At 36.8% G+C, this 18,987-nt stretch overlaps 1 protein-coding gene across 2 annotated transcripts in view; it reads right to left on the bottom strand.

Moving 5' to 3' along the window:
• Nucleotides 1-246: 246 nt before the first annotated feature.
• Nucleotides 247-18,987, bottom strand: part of NIPBL (NIPBL cohesin loading factor) — a 192,509-nt gene continuing 173,768 nt past the window's right edge. Inside the window, exons 41-47 of one of the 2 annotated variants that reach the window (XM_067730540.1) lie at nucleotides 18,121-18,228; nucleotides 17,436-17,636; nucleotides 14,260-14,406; nucleotides 11,825-12,099; nucleotides 9,563-9,737; nucleotides 1,793-1,981; nucleotides 247-1,230 (exon numbers count right to left, since the gene is read on the bottom strand). In XM_067730540.1, coding sequence (XP_067586641.1) covers nucleotides 865-1,230; nucleotides 1,793-1,981; nucleotides 9,563-9,737; nucleotides 11,825-12,099; nucleotides 14,260-14,406; nucleotides 17,436-17,636; nucleotides 18,121-18,228 — 1,461 coding nt within the window. In that variant the 3' untranslated portion in view covers nucleotides 247-864. Of the gene's footprint in view, nucleotides 1,231-1,751; nucleotides 1,982-9,562; nucleotides 9,738-11,824; nucleotides 12,100-14,259; nucleotides 14,407-17,435; nucleotides 17,637-18,120; nucleotides 18,229-18,987 lie in introns of both variants that reach the window. The other variant, XM_067730541.1, reaches the window with a different exon arrangement.

Genomic DNA, 18,987 nt, shown 5'->3' with positions numbered 1-18,987 from the left:
TTAATACTAAATATTGCAGGATACAATAAAACCCTGGAATTAACTGTTTACACCCTCTTATGGGAATGAAAATAATAGATACCAATTATTCAGAAGTCAGCCTATACAAACTGTATAAACAATATTTCATGTTTTGTTTTGAAAACCAGTGATATAATAAATTTTACATAAAAGACTGCAAAATAATATAAATGGATTTAAACAGATCTTTACAATAAGAAATTCAAATGGAAACAGACAAGTAACAAAGAGAAGTAAAAAAATTTATTGCAGTATTCGCTCCACCAGATTGCCTGGGGATCCCTTTTCTTGTATTGTTTTCAGGGTGACCTAATACATCAAAATCTACATTTACAAAAACTCCTTCTGCAGATAGGTCATAGATACTGCATGCTTTTTTTTTTTTTTTTTTCCCAACAGAATAAATTATATATCCAGGAGATTCTGCCATTTTACAGCCTGGAAAAAACAATGCTTCCCTGGAAACTGGGCTAAGCTAAAGAAAGCCATCCGCTGCTAGGTTAAACTCCAAGAACACTTTATTAAGAACATTAACAGACTAATTTCCAACATTCACTTGTTTATTTTTTAAACAGAAAGTTTTTTTTCCAAGATATAAACAATTTTTGTTAAACTATAATACAGTGGGAGTAAAAATGAACTGAGAATCTGTTTCTGCTGCACAACAGCGAAGGGAGCTCCCACAAAAATGTTTTGCCCAACATTTCCTTCTTTTGTTCCTGCATCCCAGGTTCCATTCTTACTCTTCATAAAACTGATTTTTTTTTGCCAGAATGTTGATATTTCAAGTTTTTCTGCCTTTAAAAAAAAACTCCTGTAAATTTGGCTGCATGTACAAATTCATTAGCTGGAAGTCCCGTCCTTGGCGGCATACAGGGATCGTAAAGTCTGAACAACTTTATTAGTCAGCTTATTAGCACTCGTTAGAGCAATTTTTTTGTAAATAATGTCTGACTCTTTAATAGTGTCTACCCAAGGCACCAGTTTGCGGCCATCACGGCGCTTAGCCTCAGTCCAGGAGCCACTGTAGGAGCCTGCCATCCACTGAACACTGAAGCCATTGCTGGTTTTCTGTACTACTCTTGCAATTTGTGGTCGATCTTTGTACTTTGGACAGCAAATAGCGATGACATCCATGACGTCAACACTTTCATTCATCTGTGCTGCCAACTCCGTAGAGTCTGAATTTCGTTTTGACCTTCTCAATGACTAAAACATTGGGAGGGGGGAAAAAAGACCAAGTGTTACACAAAATAATTTTAGTGAAATTATTGTTTTTATTGCTTTTAATCCCTTGACGCCGGGAGTTGGGATTTCCCAGCACACTTCCATTGCCGGCAATGAGACGCACCGTGACCGCCAGCGCCAAGGGGTTAACATATACTTGTAAAACCATGTAACTCTTAATTTGTACCCGTGTCTTTACTCTTATTGATATATAAAATTATATATACATATGAACCATAAAGCTACATAAAACTTATCAACAATAAAAAAGGATAACACACATTAATACAATCCAAAGAAAAATTAATAACCCTTTATGCTGGATAAATCTCATTTCTGTTTTTTTCTTTTTTATTGTCTTTTATGTTAAACTTTCTACAAAAGGATGTATAAATGGATAAGTAGAGAATTTCTATCTACAAAATGTTTTCTCTCATAAGTATTACATTACTTGGTGTACATTTAATAGACTGACATATATAAGCACATAAAAATCATTTTACGTAATACGCTGCGAAATACGTTGACTCCTCCTCCGCCTCACCCCTGAAGTGCCTCCTCCTCTATCCTCCCCATCACTTTCATCATCTTCTGTCTCTGCTGCTGCATTATTTTTAGGGCTGCCTCCTCCAAGCAGCGAGGTAATTGCTTTGTTCCGAGCATTTGTGCTAGCTGACACCTCCCCTTCTTCTTCCTCTTCATCAGGGTCCAGATGTTCCATGAGAAGTTTGAACTACAAAAATTAGATATTAATTTAGAATTTTAAGTAAATTTTTTCAAACAAGACTGCCAAATTCCTAAATGTTTTCCTTTATTTAAAATTTTTTCCTAAATGTTTTCCATGGTAGTGGTTTGGTGTGGGTGAAACAGACTTTAGCTATTGTCCAAGTTGGGGGCTGGCAAACATTTTCTGTAAAGAGCCAGATAGTAAGTATTTTTGGCTTTGCAGGCCAAAATGCAATACAAAAATGAATGGGCATGGCTGTTTCAATAAAACTTTATTTTACACAAACAGGCAGTTGGCCAGATTTGGCCCATAAGCCAGATGTTGCGGACCCTGATCCAAGTTATCAAGCAGCCAAGTGATTACTAATTATTGACAGACTTTTAAACATTTCTGCCCCCATTTTCTGCTCTCCACCAAGATAAGAGGATACAACAGGAAACAAAAAATGTTGAAGAATTTTAAAGAACTAAAATAAATGTCAAATTTAGAGTACAAGGTTTGCAGTCTATGAATAATATGAAAACCACTGTGTACATTACATTCTTGGTCAAAAAAAGTCATTATTAGTTGTGTTCAACTACCAGCTTTAAGTAGATTAAAATTAAAGACTTTATTTTTACTTTTTAGGACAATCTCAAAAATTTTTTGAAAACATTAAAAAACTTTTATTCTGGTAAAATATACATAAAATTTACCATTTAAAAGTGTTTAATTCATTGACAGTAAGTATATTCACACTGTTGTACAATCATCACCACAGTCACTTCAAAAACTTTTTCATCATCCCCCAAAGAAACTCAATCTGTACCCATTCAATACTCCCCCCCATTCCTGAGACAGTGGATGTAAGAAGAACTACAATCCTGCAGCCTGTGAAATGAAAACCACAACCACAGAGAGACAAAATGAAAAGGCAGAGAATTATGTCCCAGATGAAGGAACGAGATAAAACCGAGAAAAACAACTAAATAAAGTGGAGATAGGCAACCTTCCAGAAAAAGAATTCAGAATAATGACAGTGAAGATGATCCAGGACCTTGGAAAAAGAATGGAGGCAAGGATTGAGAAGATGAAAGCAATGTTTAACAAAGACCTAGAAGAAGTAATGAACAAATTGAGATGAATACAATAACTGAAATGAAAAATATGCTAGACGTAATCAATAGCTGAATAAGAGGCAGAAGAACGGATAAGTGACCTGGAAGACAGAATGGTGGAAATCACTGCCACAGAACAGAATAAAGAAAAAAGAATGTAAAGAAATGAAGACAGCCTAAGAGATCTATGGGACAACATTAAATGCACCAACATTTGCATTATAGGGGTGCCAGAAGGAGAAGAGACAGAGAAAGGACCAGAGAAAATATTTGAAGAGATTATAGTTGAAAACTTCCCTAACATGGCAAAGGAAATAGCCACCCAAGTCCAGGAAGTGCAGAGTCGCAGGCAGGATAAACCCAAGGACAAATATTCCAAGATACACAGTAATCAAATTTACAAAAATTAAAGACAAAGAAAAATTATTAAAAGCAACAAGGGAAGAATGACAAATAACATACAAGGGAACTCCCATAAGGTTAACAGCTGATTTCTCAGCAGAAACGCTGCAAGCCAGAAGGGAGTGGCACGATATATTTAAAGTGATGAAAGGGAATAACCTACAACCAAGAATACTCTACCCAGCAAGGCTCTCATTCACATTCCACAGAGAAATCAAAAGCTTTACAGACAAGCAAAAGCTAAGAGAATTCAGCAACACCAGACCAGCTTTGCAACAAATGCTAAAGGAACTCCTCTAGGTAGGAAAGAGACTAGCAACTTAAAACAATCTTGTACATATTCAGACTGCTATATCAAAACCTCATGGGAACAGCAAACCCCAAAGCTACAACAGATACAGAAAAAAGAAAAAGCAACCCAAACATAACACTAAAGATGGTCATCAAACCACAAGAGAAGAGAACAAAAGAGGAAAGAAAGAAGACCTACAGAAACAAACCGAAAACAATTAAGAAAATGGCAAAAGGAACACACATACCGATAATTACTTTAAATGTAAATGGATTAAATGTGCCAACCAAAAGACACAGGCTCACTGAACGGATACAAAAACAAGACCCATATATATGCTGTCTACAAGAGACCCACTTCAGACCTAGGGACACATACAGATTGAAAGTGAGGGGATGGAAGAAGGTATTCCATGCAAATGGAAATCAAAAGAAAGCTGCAGTAGCAATACTCATATAGGACAAAATAGACTTTAAAATAAAGACTGTTACAAGAGACAAAGAAGGACACTACATAACAATCAAGGAATCAATCCAAGAAGAAGGTATAACAATTGTAAACATATATGCACCCAACTTAGGAGCACCACAATATATAAGGCAAATACTAACAGCCATAAAGGGAGAAATTTACAGTAACACAATAATAGTGGGGGACTTTTAACACTCCACTTTCATCAATGGACAGATCAGCCACACATAAAATCAGTAAGGAAACACAGTCCTTAAATGACACATTAGATCAGATGGACTTAACTGATATTTATAGAGCACTCCATCCAAAAGCAGAATACACATTTTTCTGAAGTGCACATGGAATATTCTCCAGGACTGACCACATCCTGGGCCATAAAGTGAGCCTTGGTAAATTTAAGAAAACTGAAATCATATCAAGCATCTTTTCTGACCACAACACTGTGAGATTAAAAATAAACTCCAATAAAAAGACTATAAAAACACAAATACGTGGAGGCTAAACAATATGCTACTAAACAACCAATGGATCACTGAAGAAATCAAAGAGGAAATAAAAAAAATATCTAGAGACAAATGAAAATGAGAGCATAACGATCCAAAACCTATGGGATACAGTAAAAGCAGTTCAAAGAGGAAAGTTTATAGCAATACAACCTTACTTTTGGGAAACAAGAAAAATCTCAAATAAACAACCTAACCATACACATAAAGCAACTAGAGAAAGAAGAACAAACAAAACTGAAAGTTAGTAGAAGGAAAGAAATCATAAAGATCAGAGCAGAGACAAATGAAATAGAGACAAAGAAGACAAGAGCAAAGATCAATGAAACTAAAAGCTGGTTCTTTGAAAAGATAAACAAAACTGATAAACCTTTAGCCAGACTCATCAAGAAAAAAAGGGAGAGGACTCAAATCAATAAAATGAAAAAGGAGAAGTTACAGCTGACACCACAGAAATACAAAGGATCATAAGAGACTACTATATGCAACTGTATGCCAATAAAATAGACAACCTGGAAGAAATGGACAAATTCTTACAAAGGTACAGTCTCCCCAGACTGAACCAGGAATAATTAGAAAATATGAACCAATTACAAGCACTGAAATTGAAACTGTAATTTAAAAACTCCCGGGCTTCCCTGGTGGCTCAGTGGTTGAGAATCCGCCTGCCAATGCAGGTGACATGGGTTCCAGCCCTGGTCTGGGAAGATCCCACATGCCATGGAGTGGCTGGGCCCGTGAGCCACAACTGCTGAGCCTGCACTCTAGAGCCTGCGAGCTACAACTACTGAGCCCACGTGCCACAACTACTGAAGCCCGTATGCCTAGAGCCCGTCCGTGCTCTGCAACAAGAGAGGCCACTGCAGTGAGAGGCCTGTGCACTGCAGCGAAGAGTAGCCCCCCTTGCTACTGGAAAAAGCCCGCGTGCAGCAACAAAGACCCAACGCAGCCAAAAAACAAACAAACAAAAAAAAACTCCCCAAAAACGGAAGTTCCGGCCCTGATGGCTTCACAGGCAAATTCTATCAAACATTTAGAGAAGAGCTAACACCTATCCTTCTGAAACTGTTCCCAAAAAGTGCAGAGGAAGGAAAACTCCCAAACTCATTCTGTGAGGTCACCATTACCCTGATACCAAAACCAGACAAAGATACCACTAAAAAAGAAAATTACAGGCCACTATCACTGATGAACGTACATGCAAAAATCCTCAACAAAATACTAGCAATTCGAATTCAACAATACATTAAAAGGATCATACATCATGATCAAGTGGGATTTATCCTAGGGATGCAAGGAGTTTTCAATATCCACATATCAATCAGTGTGATACACCACATCAACAAACTGACAAAAACCATATGATCAGGACTTCCCTGGTGGCGCAGTGGTTAAAAATCTGCCTGCCAATGCAGGGGACACAGGTTTGAGCCCTGGTCTGGGAAGATCCCACATGCCGTGGAGCAACTAAGCCCACGTGCCACAACTACTGGAGCCCCCGCGCCTAGAGCCCATGCTTCGCCACAAGAGAAGCCACAGCAATGAGAAGCCTGTGCACTGCAATGAAGAGCAGCTCCTGCTTGCTGCAACTAGAGAAAGCCCACACTCAGCAACAAAGACCCAATGCAGCCAAAAATAAATAAATCTATATATTAAGAAACCCCCAAATGATCATCTCAGTAGATGCAGAAAAAGCTTTTGACAAAATTCAACACCTATTTATGATAAAACTCTCCAGGAAGTGGGCACAGAGGGAACCTATCTCAACATAATAAAGGCCATATAAGACAAACCTACAGCTAGCATCATACTCAATGGTGAAAAGCTGAAAGCATTTTCTCTAAGATCAGGAACAAGACAAGGATGCCCACTCTCACCACTTTTATTCAACATAGTTTTGGAAATCCTAGCTACGGAAATCAGAGAAGAAAAAGAAATAAAAGGAATCCAAATTGGAAAAGAAGACGTTAAACTGTCACTGTTTGCAGATGACATGATACTATACATATAAAATCCTAAAGATGCTATCAGAAAATTACTAGAGCTCATCAATGAATTTGGTAAAGTTGCAGGATACAAAATTAATACACAGAAATGTGTTGCATTTCTACACACTAACAATGAAAGATCAGAAAGAGAAATTCAAGAAACAATCCCATTTACCACTGCATGAAAGAGAATAAAATACCTAGGAATAAACCTACCTAAGGAGGCAAAAGACCTGTACTCCGAAAACTATAACATGCTGATGAAAGAAACCAAAGAAGACACAGATGGAAAGATATATCATGTTCTTTGATTGAAAGAATAAATATTGTCAAAATGACTATACTACCCAAGGCAATCTACAGATTCAATGCAATCCCTATCAAATTACCAATGGCATTTTTCATAGAACTAGAACAAAATATCTTAAACTTTGTATGGAGACACAAAAGACCCCCAAATAGCCAAAGTAATCTTGAGAAAGAAAAATGGAGCTGGAGGAATCGGGGTCCCTGACTTCAGGCTATACTACAAAGCTTTAGTCATCAAAACAGTACGGTACTGGCACAAAAACAGAACTACAGATCAATGGAACAGGACAGAAAGCCCAGAAATAAACCTACCCACCTATGGTCTATTAATCTATGACAAAGAAGGTAAGACTATACAATGGTGGAAAGACAGTCTCTTCAACAAATGGTGCTGGGAAAACTGGACAGCTACATGTAAAAAAATGAAATTACATCATTCTTTAACACCATACACAAAAATACGCTCAAAATGGATTAAAGATCTACATGTGAGACTGGACATTATAAATCCTCCTAGAGGAAAACACAGGCAGAACACTCTCCGACATAAATCGCAACAATATCTTTTCTGATCCATCTCCCAGAGCAATAGAAAAAAAAAACAAAAATAAACAAATGGGACCTAATTAAACTCAAAAGCTCTTGCACAGCAAAGGAGACCATAAACAAAATGAAAAGACAACCCACATATTGGGAGAAAATATTTGCAAATGATGTGATTGACAAGGGATAGTCTCCAAAATTTACAAACAGCTCATGTGGCTTAATATCATCAAAACAAATAACCCAATCAAAAAATGGGCAGAAGACCTAGACAGTTTTCCAAGGAAGACATACGGATGGCCAAGAGGCACATGAAAGGGTGTTCAACACTGCTAATGATTAGAGAAATGCAAATCAAAACTACAATGAGATATCACCTCACACCAGTCAAAACGGTTATCATCAAAAAATCTACAAACAATAAATGCTGGAGATGGTGTGGAGAGAAGGGAACCCTCCTACACTGTTGGTGGGAATGTAAATTGGTACAACCACTCTGTAGAACAGTATGGAGGTTCCTTAAAAAACTAAAAATAGAGCTACCATGTGACCCTGCAATCCCACTCCTGGGCATATACCCAGAAAAAAACATGGTCCGAAAGGATACATGCACCCCAATGTTCACTGCAGCACTGTTTACAATAGCCAAGACATGGAAGCAACCTAAATGTCCATCAACAGAGGAATGGATAAACAAGATGTGGTACATATATACAATGGAATATTACTCAGCCATAAGAAAGAATGAAATAATGCCATTTGCAGCAACATGGATGGACCTAGAGATTGTCATACTGAGTGAAGTCAGACAGAGAAAGAGAAATATCATATGATGTTGCTTTATGCGGAATCTAAAAAAAATGGTACAAATGAGCTTTATTTACAAAACAGAAATGGACTCACAGACTTAGAGAATGAACTTATGGCTACTGCGGGGGAAGGGTAGAGGGAATGGATAGTTAGGGAGTTTGGCACTGACATGTACACACTGCTATATTTAAAAAGGATAACCAACGAGGACCTACTGTATAGCACAGGGAACTCTGCTCAATGGTGTGTGGCAGCCTGGATGGGAGGGGAATCTGGGGGAGAATGGATACATGTATATGTATGGTTGAGTTGCTTGGCTGTGCACCTGAAACTGTCACAACATTGTTAATTGGCTATACTCCAATACAAAATAAAAAGTTAAAAAAAAAATCTAAAAAAACCCCACCCAACTCCCCATTCCTCCCCATTCCTGCCCCCCCACCCCGTAACTTCTGTTCTATTTTCTGACTCTCTGAATTTGCCTTTTTCTTTTTTTGGGCTACACTGCAGCTTGAGGGATCTTAGTTCCCTGACCTGGGATTGAACCTGGGCCCTCGGCAGTGAAAGCACGGAGTCCTAACCACTGGACTGCCAGGGAATTCCCTGAATTTGCCTATTCTTAAAGACACTTTAAAAGCACAATTTATACACTCACATACTCACATACTTCTTAGATGGGTCTATATGTAACAGATATACAAATACACACACACACACACACACACACACTTGTACTGCTTCTGTAAGAATACATGAAAAAGTAGTAATATTGGTTGCCAGAAGGAAGAGGAATAGAATGGCTGAAGAGGGCAGGAGGATGACTTTTCATGGTTTTTCCTTTGATGAAATATAAACCATGTAATCCACTGAATTAAAAAAATACATATATAGTCACAGCTTTTCTCTAAAACTTGCCTAAAAACTTTGCTTTTCACTAAAATAAAGTTAGTGGTCAGCTGGTATTTCCTAGGAAAAAACAATTGTAGTGCAGTGGGTGAAGCGGGAAAGACAAGCTTAAACTAACTCATTAAAACTACATAGACAAAAATAAGGAGTGATGGGTCGCGAAGCATACCTTCAATGAAAGGAGGTAGCTATCTGTCTCAAAAGAATTTACTTTTTAAAAAAGTCATTATCAAAAGTAAATATATTTTGGTTTCACTACTCACATCTAGATACTGTTTTACTATACTCCTCTTCACATCTTCAGTGATTCTGGAATTAGCCATATCACTCCGCAGGAAGTCCAGTGTTTGTTTGGGATGAAAATGAACTCCTGTTTTTCGGTTTATCGCTTTATCATACACTTTTGCAGATTCAGATGGAGAGTATTTCTGAATTTTACTGTTTTGGGAAAGCAAAACCATTAACTTAAAACAAATTTTTTAGGCATTTACATTTAAATTGATTCTAGTTAAATTTTATTTAGTTATAATTAAACTTTTTGTTATATAGATTTTAACCAGTGAAATTGTATACAAAATAAATATAATTTTAAAAAGGGAAGTAAAGACACAAAATCAAAGATTAAAAAGAATACTCTCTTGTTTCTGTCAGTATTTGTCTTGAATAGAGGTATCATTTAAATGAAAGTAGTTTCTCATGTCTATTTCTTAGCACCATGATTGTGACTGTAGGACAGTTTTAATGTAACTACTCAATACTACCTAACTGGTTTACCTCCTTCTACTGTTTTGTGCCCCAACTATTCATTCTCTACACAGTGACCAGAATTATTGCTTACAAACCTGTTTCACATTATTAACAACTCTGTTTCAAAATTTTTCCAACACCTTAGCACTGCCCCAAGACTTTACAAGGTTTTAAATTATTCTGAATTACAGGCGTATCTTGGAGACGTTGCGGGTTTGGTTCCAGACCATCGTGATAAAGCAAATATTGCAATAAAGCAAACCACATGAATTTTTTTGTTTCCCAATGTGTATAAAAGTTACGTTTACACTATATTATAGTCTATTAAGTGTGTGACAGCATTATGTCTAAAAACAACATACATATCTTAATTTAAAAATATTTTATTGCTAAAAAAATGCTAACTATCATCTGAGCCTTCAGTGAATCGTAATCTTTTTGTAATAGCAACATCAAAGGTCACTACAAAACATAATAATAAAAAAATTTAAATACTGTAAGAATTACCAAAATGTGACACAGAGACACAAAGTGAACAAATGCTGTTGGAAAAATGGAGCCGACAGACTTGCTTGATGCAGGGTTGCCACAAACCTTCAATTTGAAAAAAATGCAGTATCTGCGAAGTGCAATAAAACAAGGTATGCCTGTGGCTGCCAATATTTAACATCGAGATAGTTCTCATTAAAATCTGGATTATCTAGCTTCTCTTGAAAAGATGGAAGCTCTGGCCACATTGTTCCCACTCTCTTCCATGGCAACAAGCTGATGAACATCTGAGTAATATCTAAACCCTTTAGAAGAAACATGTTCTTTTCATTTTGCCACTGACCTACCAGGTCTACTTTACTCATTTCATTATCTGTCCCTACGAACATGTGACTTCATAGGGTTTCAATGAATGTGAAAAATGTCCAGAATTCCACGGGTACAGGCAGAAAAGAGATACCTATAGTGATTGACAATGGGTAAAATTATAGGGCACTCTAAGTTATTAGTACTTTTCTATCTCTTATTTGATAGTGTACATTAAAGGCTGCTAGACTGTTAGAACTTAGCCTAGTTGGTCTGCATCTATTCTTCATTCATAGCTCTTCTTTTTTAAATAAAATTTATTTATTTTTGGCTGTGTTAGGTATTCATTGCTGCGCACAGGCTTTCTCTAGCTGCGAGTGAGCGGGGGCTACTCTTCGTTGCAGTGCGCGTGCTTATCATTGTGGTGGCTTCTTTTGTTGCAGAGCACAGGCTCCAGGCACGCCGGCTTCAGTAGTTGTGGCATGCGGGCTCAGCAGTGGTGGCTCGCGGGCTCTAGAGCGCAGGCTCAGTAGTTGTACTGCACGGACTTACTTGCTACGCGGCATGTGGGATCTTCCTAGACCAGGGCTCGAACCCATGTCCCCTGCATTGGCAGGCAGACTCTTAACCACTGCACCACCAGGGAAGTCCCCACAGCTCTTTAAAAACTTGAATTTGTTATCTATTTTTAAGGTTAGTCTAATTCTCTAGTATCTTTTTAAGTATATTAAGGATTTAAGTCCTCTAATTTATAATTTATAATGCATTATCTCCAATTAGAGGAATAGTTTTCCTCTCTTCAATAACAGAATGGACAAATTATGGTAGATTATACAACAAAATAGTATACACCAATTAAAAGGAACAAATTCCTTTTTTAAAAAGAGCATTTTAAATATTCAGCATGCAACAAAACTGGGTTTCATATTTGTTCATTATTTGAACACAGCAAGTTTTTTCTCTCACTGCTTATGCAACCTTACCTATCAGAAAATCCACAGAGATTCTTCAAATGTTGTTTTAACATCAGAAGCAATAAAATACCCTGGGAGACATTTGCAAACTCAATTAAAGGAGCTGAATTTTCTGGCAAACATTTCATCACTGAATTTATATCATCTTCTGAATCTGAATCTGAATCTGAATCTACACGTTTCCGTGACTTCCGAGGCCTGGAGACTTCTTCTTCACTCTCGCTTGACTCATTTTCCTTAGCAGGAGATGATTTTCTCTCTTTCCTTTTGTCTTTTACCATAGACTGAAAAAAAAGAGGAAATTATTCTGTCTGAAAAATAATAAAACAAAAATACCACTACAACTATACATATGCGCCATTTAACAGCTTCAGAAGTATCCTTATATTAATATTTTATATACTGAAACCCTCTGATTTTCCATAAACAACTGGGGATGCAATCCTTGGGGGAAAAAATTATGTTCCAAGACTAAATAAAATCCACTCCTTCAACCACTGTTCCACCCTCCCTAAACCATTCTGAAATATCATTCAAAGGGAGAGAATTTTCTTATAGTAATGAAAGATAAATTAGTTATAGAAGTAACAATTTGATATACAGGTAAGCCATTATAGAGGAAAAGAAGTAATTATAATTTTTTTTTTTTTTTTTTGCGGTACGCGGGCCTTTTACTGTTGTGGCCTCTCCCGTTGCGGAGCAGAGGCTCCGGACACGCAGGCTCAGCGGCCATGGCTCACGGGCCAAGCCGCTCTGCGGCATGTGGGATCTTCCCGGACCGGGGCACGAACCCGTGTTCCCTGCATTGGCAGGTGGACTTCTCAGCCACTGCGCCACCAGGGAAGCCAGTAATTATAATTTAACTGGGGAAAATATAATAGGCTTGATTTCCCCAGCTTCTATCAAACTCTCCCTTTTAAAAACTTTTCAGCAAGATAATGTGCAACTTTCTTTAAATACTTAAATTCTGGTTTTTTGTACTTTACGAAACTGTTAGCTTTTAAAAAGAAACAAAGTCAGCTGGTTTCAAGGTGGAAAAGACCAGATTACACAGCAATATTCAAAATGTAACTGCTAAAAAATAAAACAGGAGAATACAAGTATATGTACAACAGTAAGTGAAGTAAAATAAGATAACATGATGGATCAAGTTCCTGGGAAATTATTAACCTCTCAAACTTTAATGTGCATATTAAACAACTAGAGATTTTGTTAAAAATGCAAACTCTGTTTCAACAGGTCTAGGGTGGAGTCTGAGGTTCTGCAGGTCTAACAAGCTCTCAGGTGAGGCCAGTGCTACTGGTCTCGGTCCGCACTTCAAGTAGCAAGGGTTTAGATACTTCTGTAATTCCAACCCTTAGGTATTAAAAAGATCTCCCTGGGCTTCCCTGGTGGCGCAGTGGTTGAGAGTCCGCCTGCTGATGCAGGGGACACGGGTTCGTGCCCTGGTCTGGGAAGATCCCACATGCCGTGCAGCGGCTGGGCCCGTGAGCCATGGCCGCTAAGCCTGCGCGTCTGGAGCCTGTGCTCCACAATGGGAGAGGCCATAACAGTGAGAGGCCCGCATACAGCAAAAAACCCCCAAAAGAACAAAAAACCAAAACCAAAACCAAAAAAGGATCTCCCTGATTTACGAGTTTGACCAGGCTGAGTTTTGAGCACTACGATATTGTAAAATGAGATATATACTTATATCATCAGGTACATGAAAATACTCCAATTAATTTACAAAGAATGGAAATTACTGAGTACACCTACTATGTACCCAGGGCTATACCAGGTGCTTTTACAATGAAACCAATTGTATTTCCTTCTTAAAAACCATGAAAGAAAAGATACAAAGTTTACAACAAAAAAGTTAGTAAAGATTTTGGGCATACAATATGCCAACTCCATTATGATGCTGGTGTTCAGGGATAATAAGCAAATCAATAGTATAAATTTTCTGTGTTTACTTGTAAGTAAGCTACTTATATTTATTCTGTATTTCTTCAAGTATACTACTATTATCTACAGCATTACCAGATTTATAAAATAGCAAAGTGTTTTAAAATGGGGTTTAAACAAATATATGAATGAACACCAAACACTTAAGGTCAATGCTTGAAGTGAGATAAAGCGGGATGGCTTATCAAGAGAACAATCCACGTGTGTGTGTGTGTGTGTGTGTGTGCGCGCGCGCGCGCATGCACACGTGCACGTGTGTGTGTATAAATTCCACCTAAATGATCTGGAATGAAATGGTTTTAAGATCTTTCTTAACGGAAATGAAATGGCAACCCACTTCCTCTCCCCAATTCAAGCACTACCCAGATTTCAGTTAAGTTTATTTAGAAAGATTTTATATACCTATGAAAAGAATAAAAAGAACAATGAGAAACAAAACAGTGAAAATAGCATGCCTGTACTTTGAAAGATTAAGAATAGTAATGTGTGTAACTTACCTCCTTGAACGACTGCAGTAGGTTACTACCAGAAACTGAGAGTGTAATGTCTATATGATGCATTATAAACAACGGCTCTTCCTGTGTCTGGTATGGAAAACAGGCTAGATTGTCTGCTATATACAAGAGCATATTCACTTCTGTTTTCTGTAAATTTTAGAAAAAAAGGTACACATGTTTAGTGGATAATCTAGAAATCCATCACAAAAGCCTTTTTAGAGAAAATATTACAGGGCACTTTCACCTCAGTTAATGTTTCAGAACGAGAGAGAGAGTTGGGGAGCGGAAGAGGGAAGGAAGAAGGGAGGAGGTGGAACAGAAACGGATTTTACAGAATAATCTTAAACCCATTTTAAGAGATTGCATAATGACTTAAACCATGGTACCTTAAGAAGGGAAGGGGTGAACTTTTTTAGTGCACCCAAGTGGGAGTCCCTGAAGTTTTCTTATAGAGTATATAGAATCTTTAAGATAAATCCATACCACATCAGAAAGTATACATATGAATTCATAATTATTTGTCATTGTGCCTCTAAAAGTTTAACCCATATGGAGATCAGTTACACACAGTTACTATTCTGCCTTCAAAAGTAAGTGGTAATTATAGTACTAATATGTGGGTTAAAAAAAAAAATCAAAGTTCATGTACTCATAAAACAATTGTCAGTTTCCTATGTGTACATAATTTAGAATATCAGAGTCATTCTGACGGTGTTACCAGTTTCACACCAAAAAACTAATGCTGGCAAATTATGGTTACTACTAGTTGTTTGCTTAAAAAGAAGTAACAAACTGAGATTTTCAGCATTTACATGATGATACAGAATATAAACAGAAAGACATGTTAATATTTAAATTCCTTTAAAACATTTATAGCTTAAAAAAAAAGAAAAAATAGGCAATTAAAAAACACTCCTTCCTACCATCTCCCTTATCCTGCTGTCCAAACAACATAAAATACAGTATCAGCAGTAGTAATAACAAAAATCCCACAGGACAGACGGAATGAACTTGCTGTTAGTACTCATGAAACCCCTACGTTTTTATTTTTAAATATGTATCAATACCTACATGTTAAAGTTGGAAAAATACAGACAAGCCTTTTCCTTCCTGAAACCTTCTTCCTTAGTTTTCTCTTCCTAGCTCTTTGACTATTCCTCTTCTATCTCCTCAAACCAACTCCTTTTCAAACTGCTTTTAGCAACATTCTGTTCTTTTAGGTGCTTAGGACAAAAATATTTCAGTTATCCTTTGACTATTCTCACAGACTCTCATTTAATTTATTCCTTCCTCACAACGTTTCTTCTTTTCTTTCCTACTGTCATTGTTTTCTTTCCAGCTTTCGTCGTAACAGGTCAATCCCGTATTACCTTCAATGTGAACACAATGCTAAAAAATCTGTGTTCCTAAAATGCTCTCTGGCACCTGTCCTCATCACTGAATTTAACACTTTCAACAGTTTTCCACTGTCTACAAGATCCTCCATTAACCATGCCTCATTATGATCTTGCTGCTCCAGTTAAATAACATCTATTCATTATTTCCCACACATTCTTTTTTTAAAAAAAATATTTATTTATTTATTATTTATTTATTTTGGCTGCACCAGTCTTAGTTGTGGCATGCGGGATCTTCGCTGCGGCATGAGGGATCCTTAGTTGCAGCATGTGGGATCCTTAGTTGTGGCATGCATGCAGGATCCAGTTCCCCCACCAGGGATTGAACCCAGGCCCCCCACATAGGGAGCATGGAGTCCCACCCACTGGACCACCAGGGAAGTCCCTCCCACACATTCTTATCTTTGTACCTTTATTCATGTTTTTACACCTGCCCTGCCTTAAGAGTAGATCCATCTTATCCCCTAGGCCTTCAGAGATTTGTTCCTCCTCTGACATCCACTGTATTATGACAGCTGGATTTCCAGTTTAGCATTTCACATGCTGAGGTGACAGAGCATCCAGCTAATGATATACAGCAGGCAATGAAACCACGTAGGAATTAAGCTCAGAAAGGAGATAAAGACTAGGGCAGTATCGATACAAACCACCGGGACTCAGATTATGCTAATCTTAACCGTTAGTTCTTTTACTTAGTGTCCTATCCCTCCGACTGGAGGTAAGATCCAATGAGGAAAAGAGCACTATATCATAGCATTTTGTACTCCTATCTAAATATCTTACACACAATGAAAGCTTAATACTGATGACAGCCCTGACGATGACTAAAATTATAGTCCAAGTAGTTCTAAAATAGAAGTTTGTTATATTTATTTGTTAGATAATATATCCAAAAATTTCATGTTGTACTTAAAAAGAAGAGGTCTAATAAGACATCTACATTCTGGTAATTTTAATTTTACTTTATTGAAAAAATCTGGTGTTGGAACAGCAACAAAGTTAAGCTATCAAGTGATTAAAATAGGAAAAAAATATTTTTTTTCTTTTTAAAGCTTTACACAATACACTAATTGGTAAGCTCTACGTGGAAAGATACCACATCTGTCCCATTTACTATTTTATCTTCATCTCCTAGCACAATGCTACCATAACGCAAATAGATGCTGAATAAATATTGATATAAGATGAATGAAAAAACTGAGATAAGCTTAAAGAACAGGATGTTTTATTTTCTTGCCTTATGGTCGTGGCCAATACAACTTGTGCAATAGCCCGCTAAAGGGTCAAAATTGTAATTACACAAAAGTGGGCTCTTCATTAAAGGAGGTCAGGCTGAACAACCAGGGATCTCAGCAGCCAAAACCGTATTAGAATAGTTACTCTAACAGCATTCAAGTCTGACAGAAACAAGCGAAATTTCACTTCATCTATCCATCTATCTATCTATGTAATCTATCCCTGGAAGTGACAGTTTAGTAACGTAGCTTATTTAAAGGTATGCTTAAAGGAACTGCTATCAAAGTTTATAAGACACTCAGTATGGAAACACAATTATACTTTATCCCACAATTATACTTTATCCCTCATTGTGTTTATTCTCATGCAAAATTTCCCCTTCAATTTTGACTGTATACCTTGCAATTAACATAGACCTAAATAAACACATTTAAGATAGCCTCTATTATTTACTAAAATGGTAATATTTTTAAAATGTTGACTACTTTAGGCATAAAATTTATAGAACACTTATTTTCTTAAAATAATGTTTTTAATACTTACTGCTGTGTCGTCAAACAGGTTGAGTAAAGAAATTAGAAAGGCTCGTCTGTGTTGGCGGTTTCCACGGATCATGGAGTAAAGGTGTGAACACAAAGCACTAGAGGACTCATCTTGTCTGAAACCTCTTACAGGATCTTTTAGGCATGTATTGATTGCCTGTTGTACCTGGTAAGACATCTTCATACCAGCCACCGCTTTCATCTGAAATCAATAAAAGCCTTATTTTTGTCACAGAAATTAGAAGAGTCAAATTAAAAATATAATTTTGAGTATTATAGTTCAAGGCAAACTTCATTATTTGGTTTTCTTTAAAATAATAAAAATCATAGAATGCAAGTGCTGGAAGGAATACTGCAGATCATCTACTGCAATCTGCTCATTTTATAGAAGAAACAAATGGAGACTCAGAAGAGCCATCACTGCCAAGATACAAAGTAGGGACCAGAACCCATGCATCCTGATTTTTATCCTGTGTGCGTGCTGTACTGTTACCTCTAGCTCAATTTTAAGAGTTAATTTTAAACTAGAGTAAACACCCTGGGGGACAAACTTAGTTGCATGTTTAAAAGTAACTACTAAGCAAAATATTTTATTCTAATATGAATCTGAGCACAACATTTGCTAAAGAAATGGTTTACCAAAGAACGATGTTTAAATTTAGATTGCACAATTTAAAAATACATACATGAATAAATCCAGCATATTTTTTGTCTATTTCCACAAGCTGCTGATCAGCCTTGTTCCGCATAGCTGGTTCTGGGTCTGTGCCCATAGCAATTAAATATGGTACACACTGGAAATAAAAATAAAGAATTCATAAGACATCACCACAGTAAAAGCTCTATATGTATCTTGATATATGTTAAAACTTGCTATATATCTGGGACATATGAATTTAGCTTTATAGGCCTTCCTATAAATGCCATGGTTTAGTGTTTTTTTTTAAAAACTATTAACCTTCCCTTAAATCTTTCCCTTAAAGCAAAAAAGCACTGGAGTATCAGCAAGAAAATAATGTGGTGAAATTTAAGCAATTTCAGTGTGATTTTAAGGTTCTTTAAAACTAAAGGGCTCCCAGACTAAGAATATCCATTTAAGATTATGATATATACTACAAATGTATAATTCAATAATTTTTCAAGCCTGACTGAATTTTCTATGTAAAGATAATAGAGGGGAAAAAGTAATTTGTCTTCCATACTCAAAACTAGAAATATATAAATTTTTTCTCACAAAGTTGATTTTAAATATGGCTTCAATGGTCAGACAGTTGGATAGCTAGCAATTTGGTAACAGCCATACTCACTGTACACTTCTAAAAGTCAGGAAACACCACTACTATGTTAAGTGAATCTGAATTAGATAGAGGTGAGGAGGTGAGAAAAACAACAACAAACAAACAAAAAACAACTTAAAAAAAGTAGACACAGCAATAACTGAAATGGGTCATCATGAATTAAATCCTGAATTGGGGTGGGGTGGGGGGGAGAAATCCACAAAGAATATTATTAGCTTAACTTACAAAATATGAAAATGAACTATATATTAGATA

The sequence above is a fragment of the Pseudorca crassidens genome, chromosome 3 (assembly GCF_039906515.1).
Source record: "Pseudorca crassidens isolate mPseCra1 chromosome 3, mPseCra1.hap1, whole genome shotgun sequence".
NCBI classification, from domain to species: domain Eukaryota; kingdom Metazoa; phylum Chordata; class Mammalia; order Artiodactyla; family Delphinidae; genus Pseudorca; species Pseudorca crassidens.
Note: the sequence above shows the minus strand (reverse complement) of the source record. Positions and strands in the feature narration are given on the sequence as shown.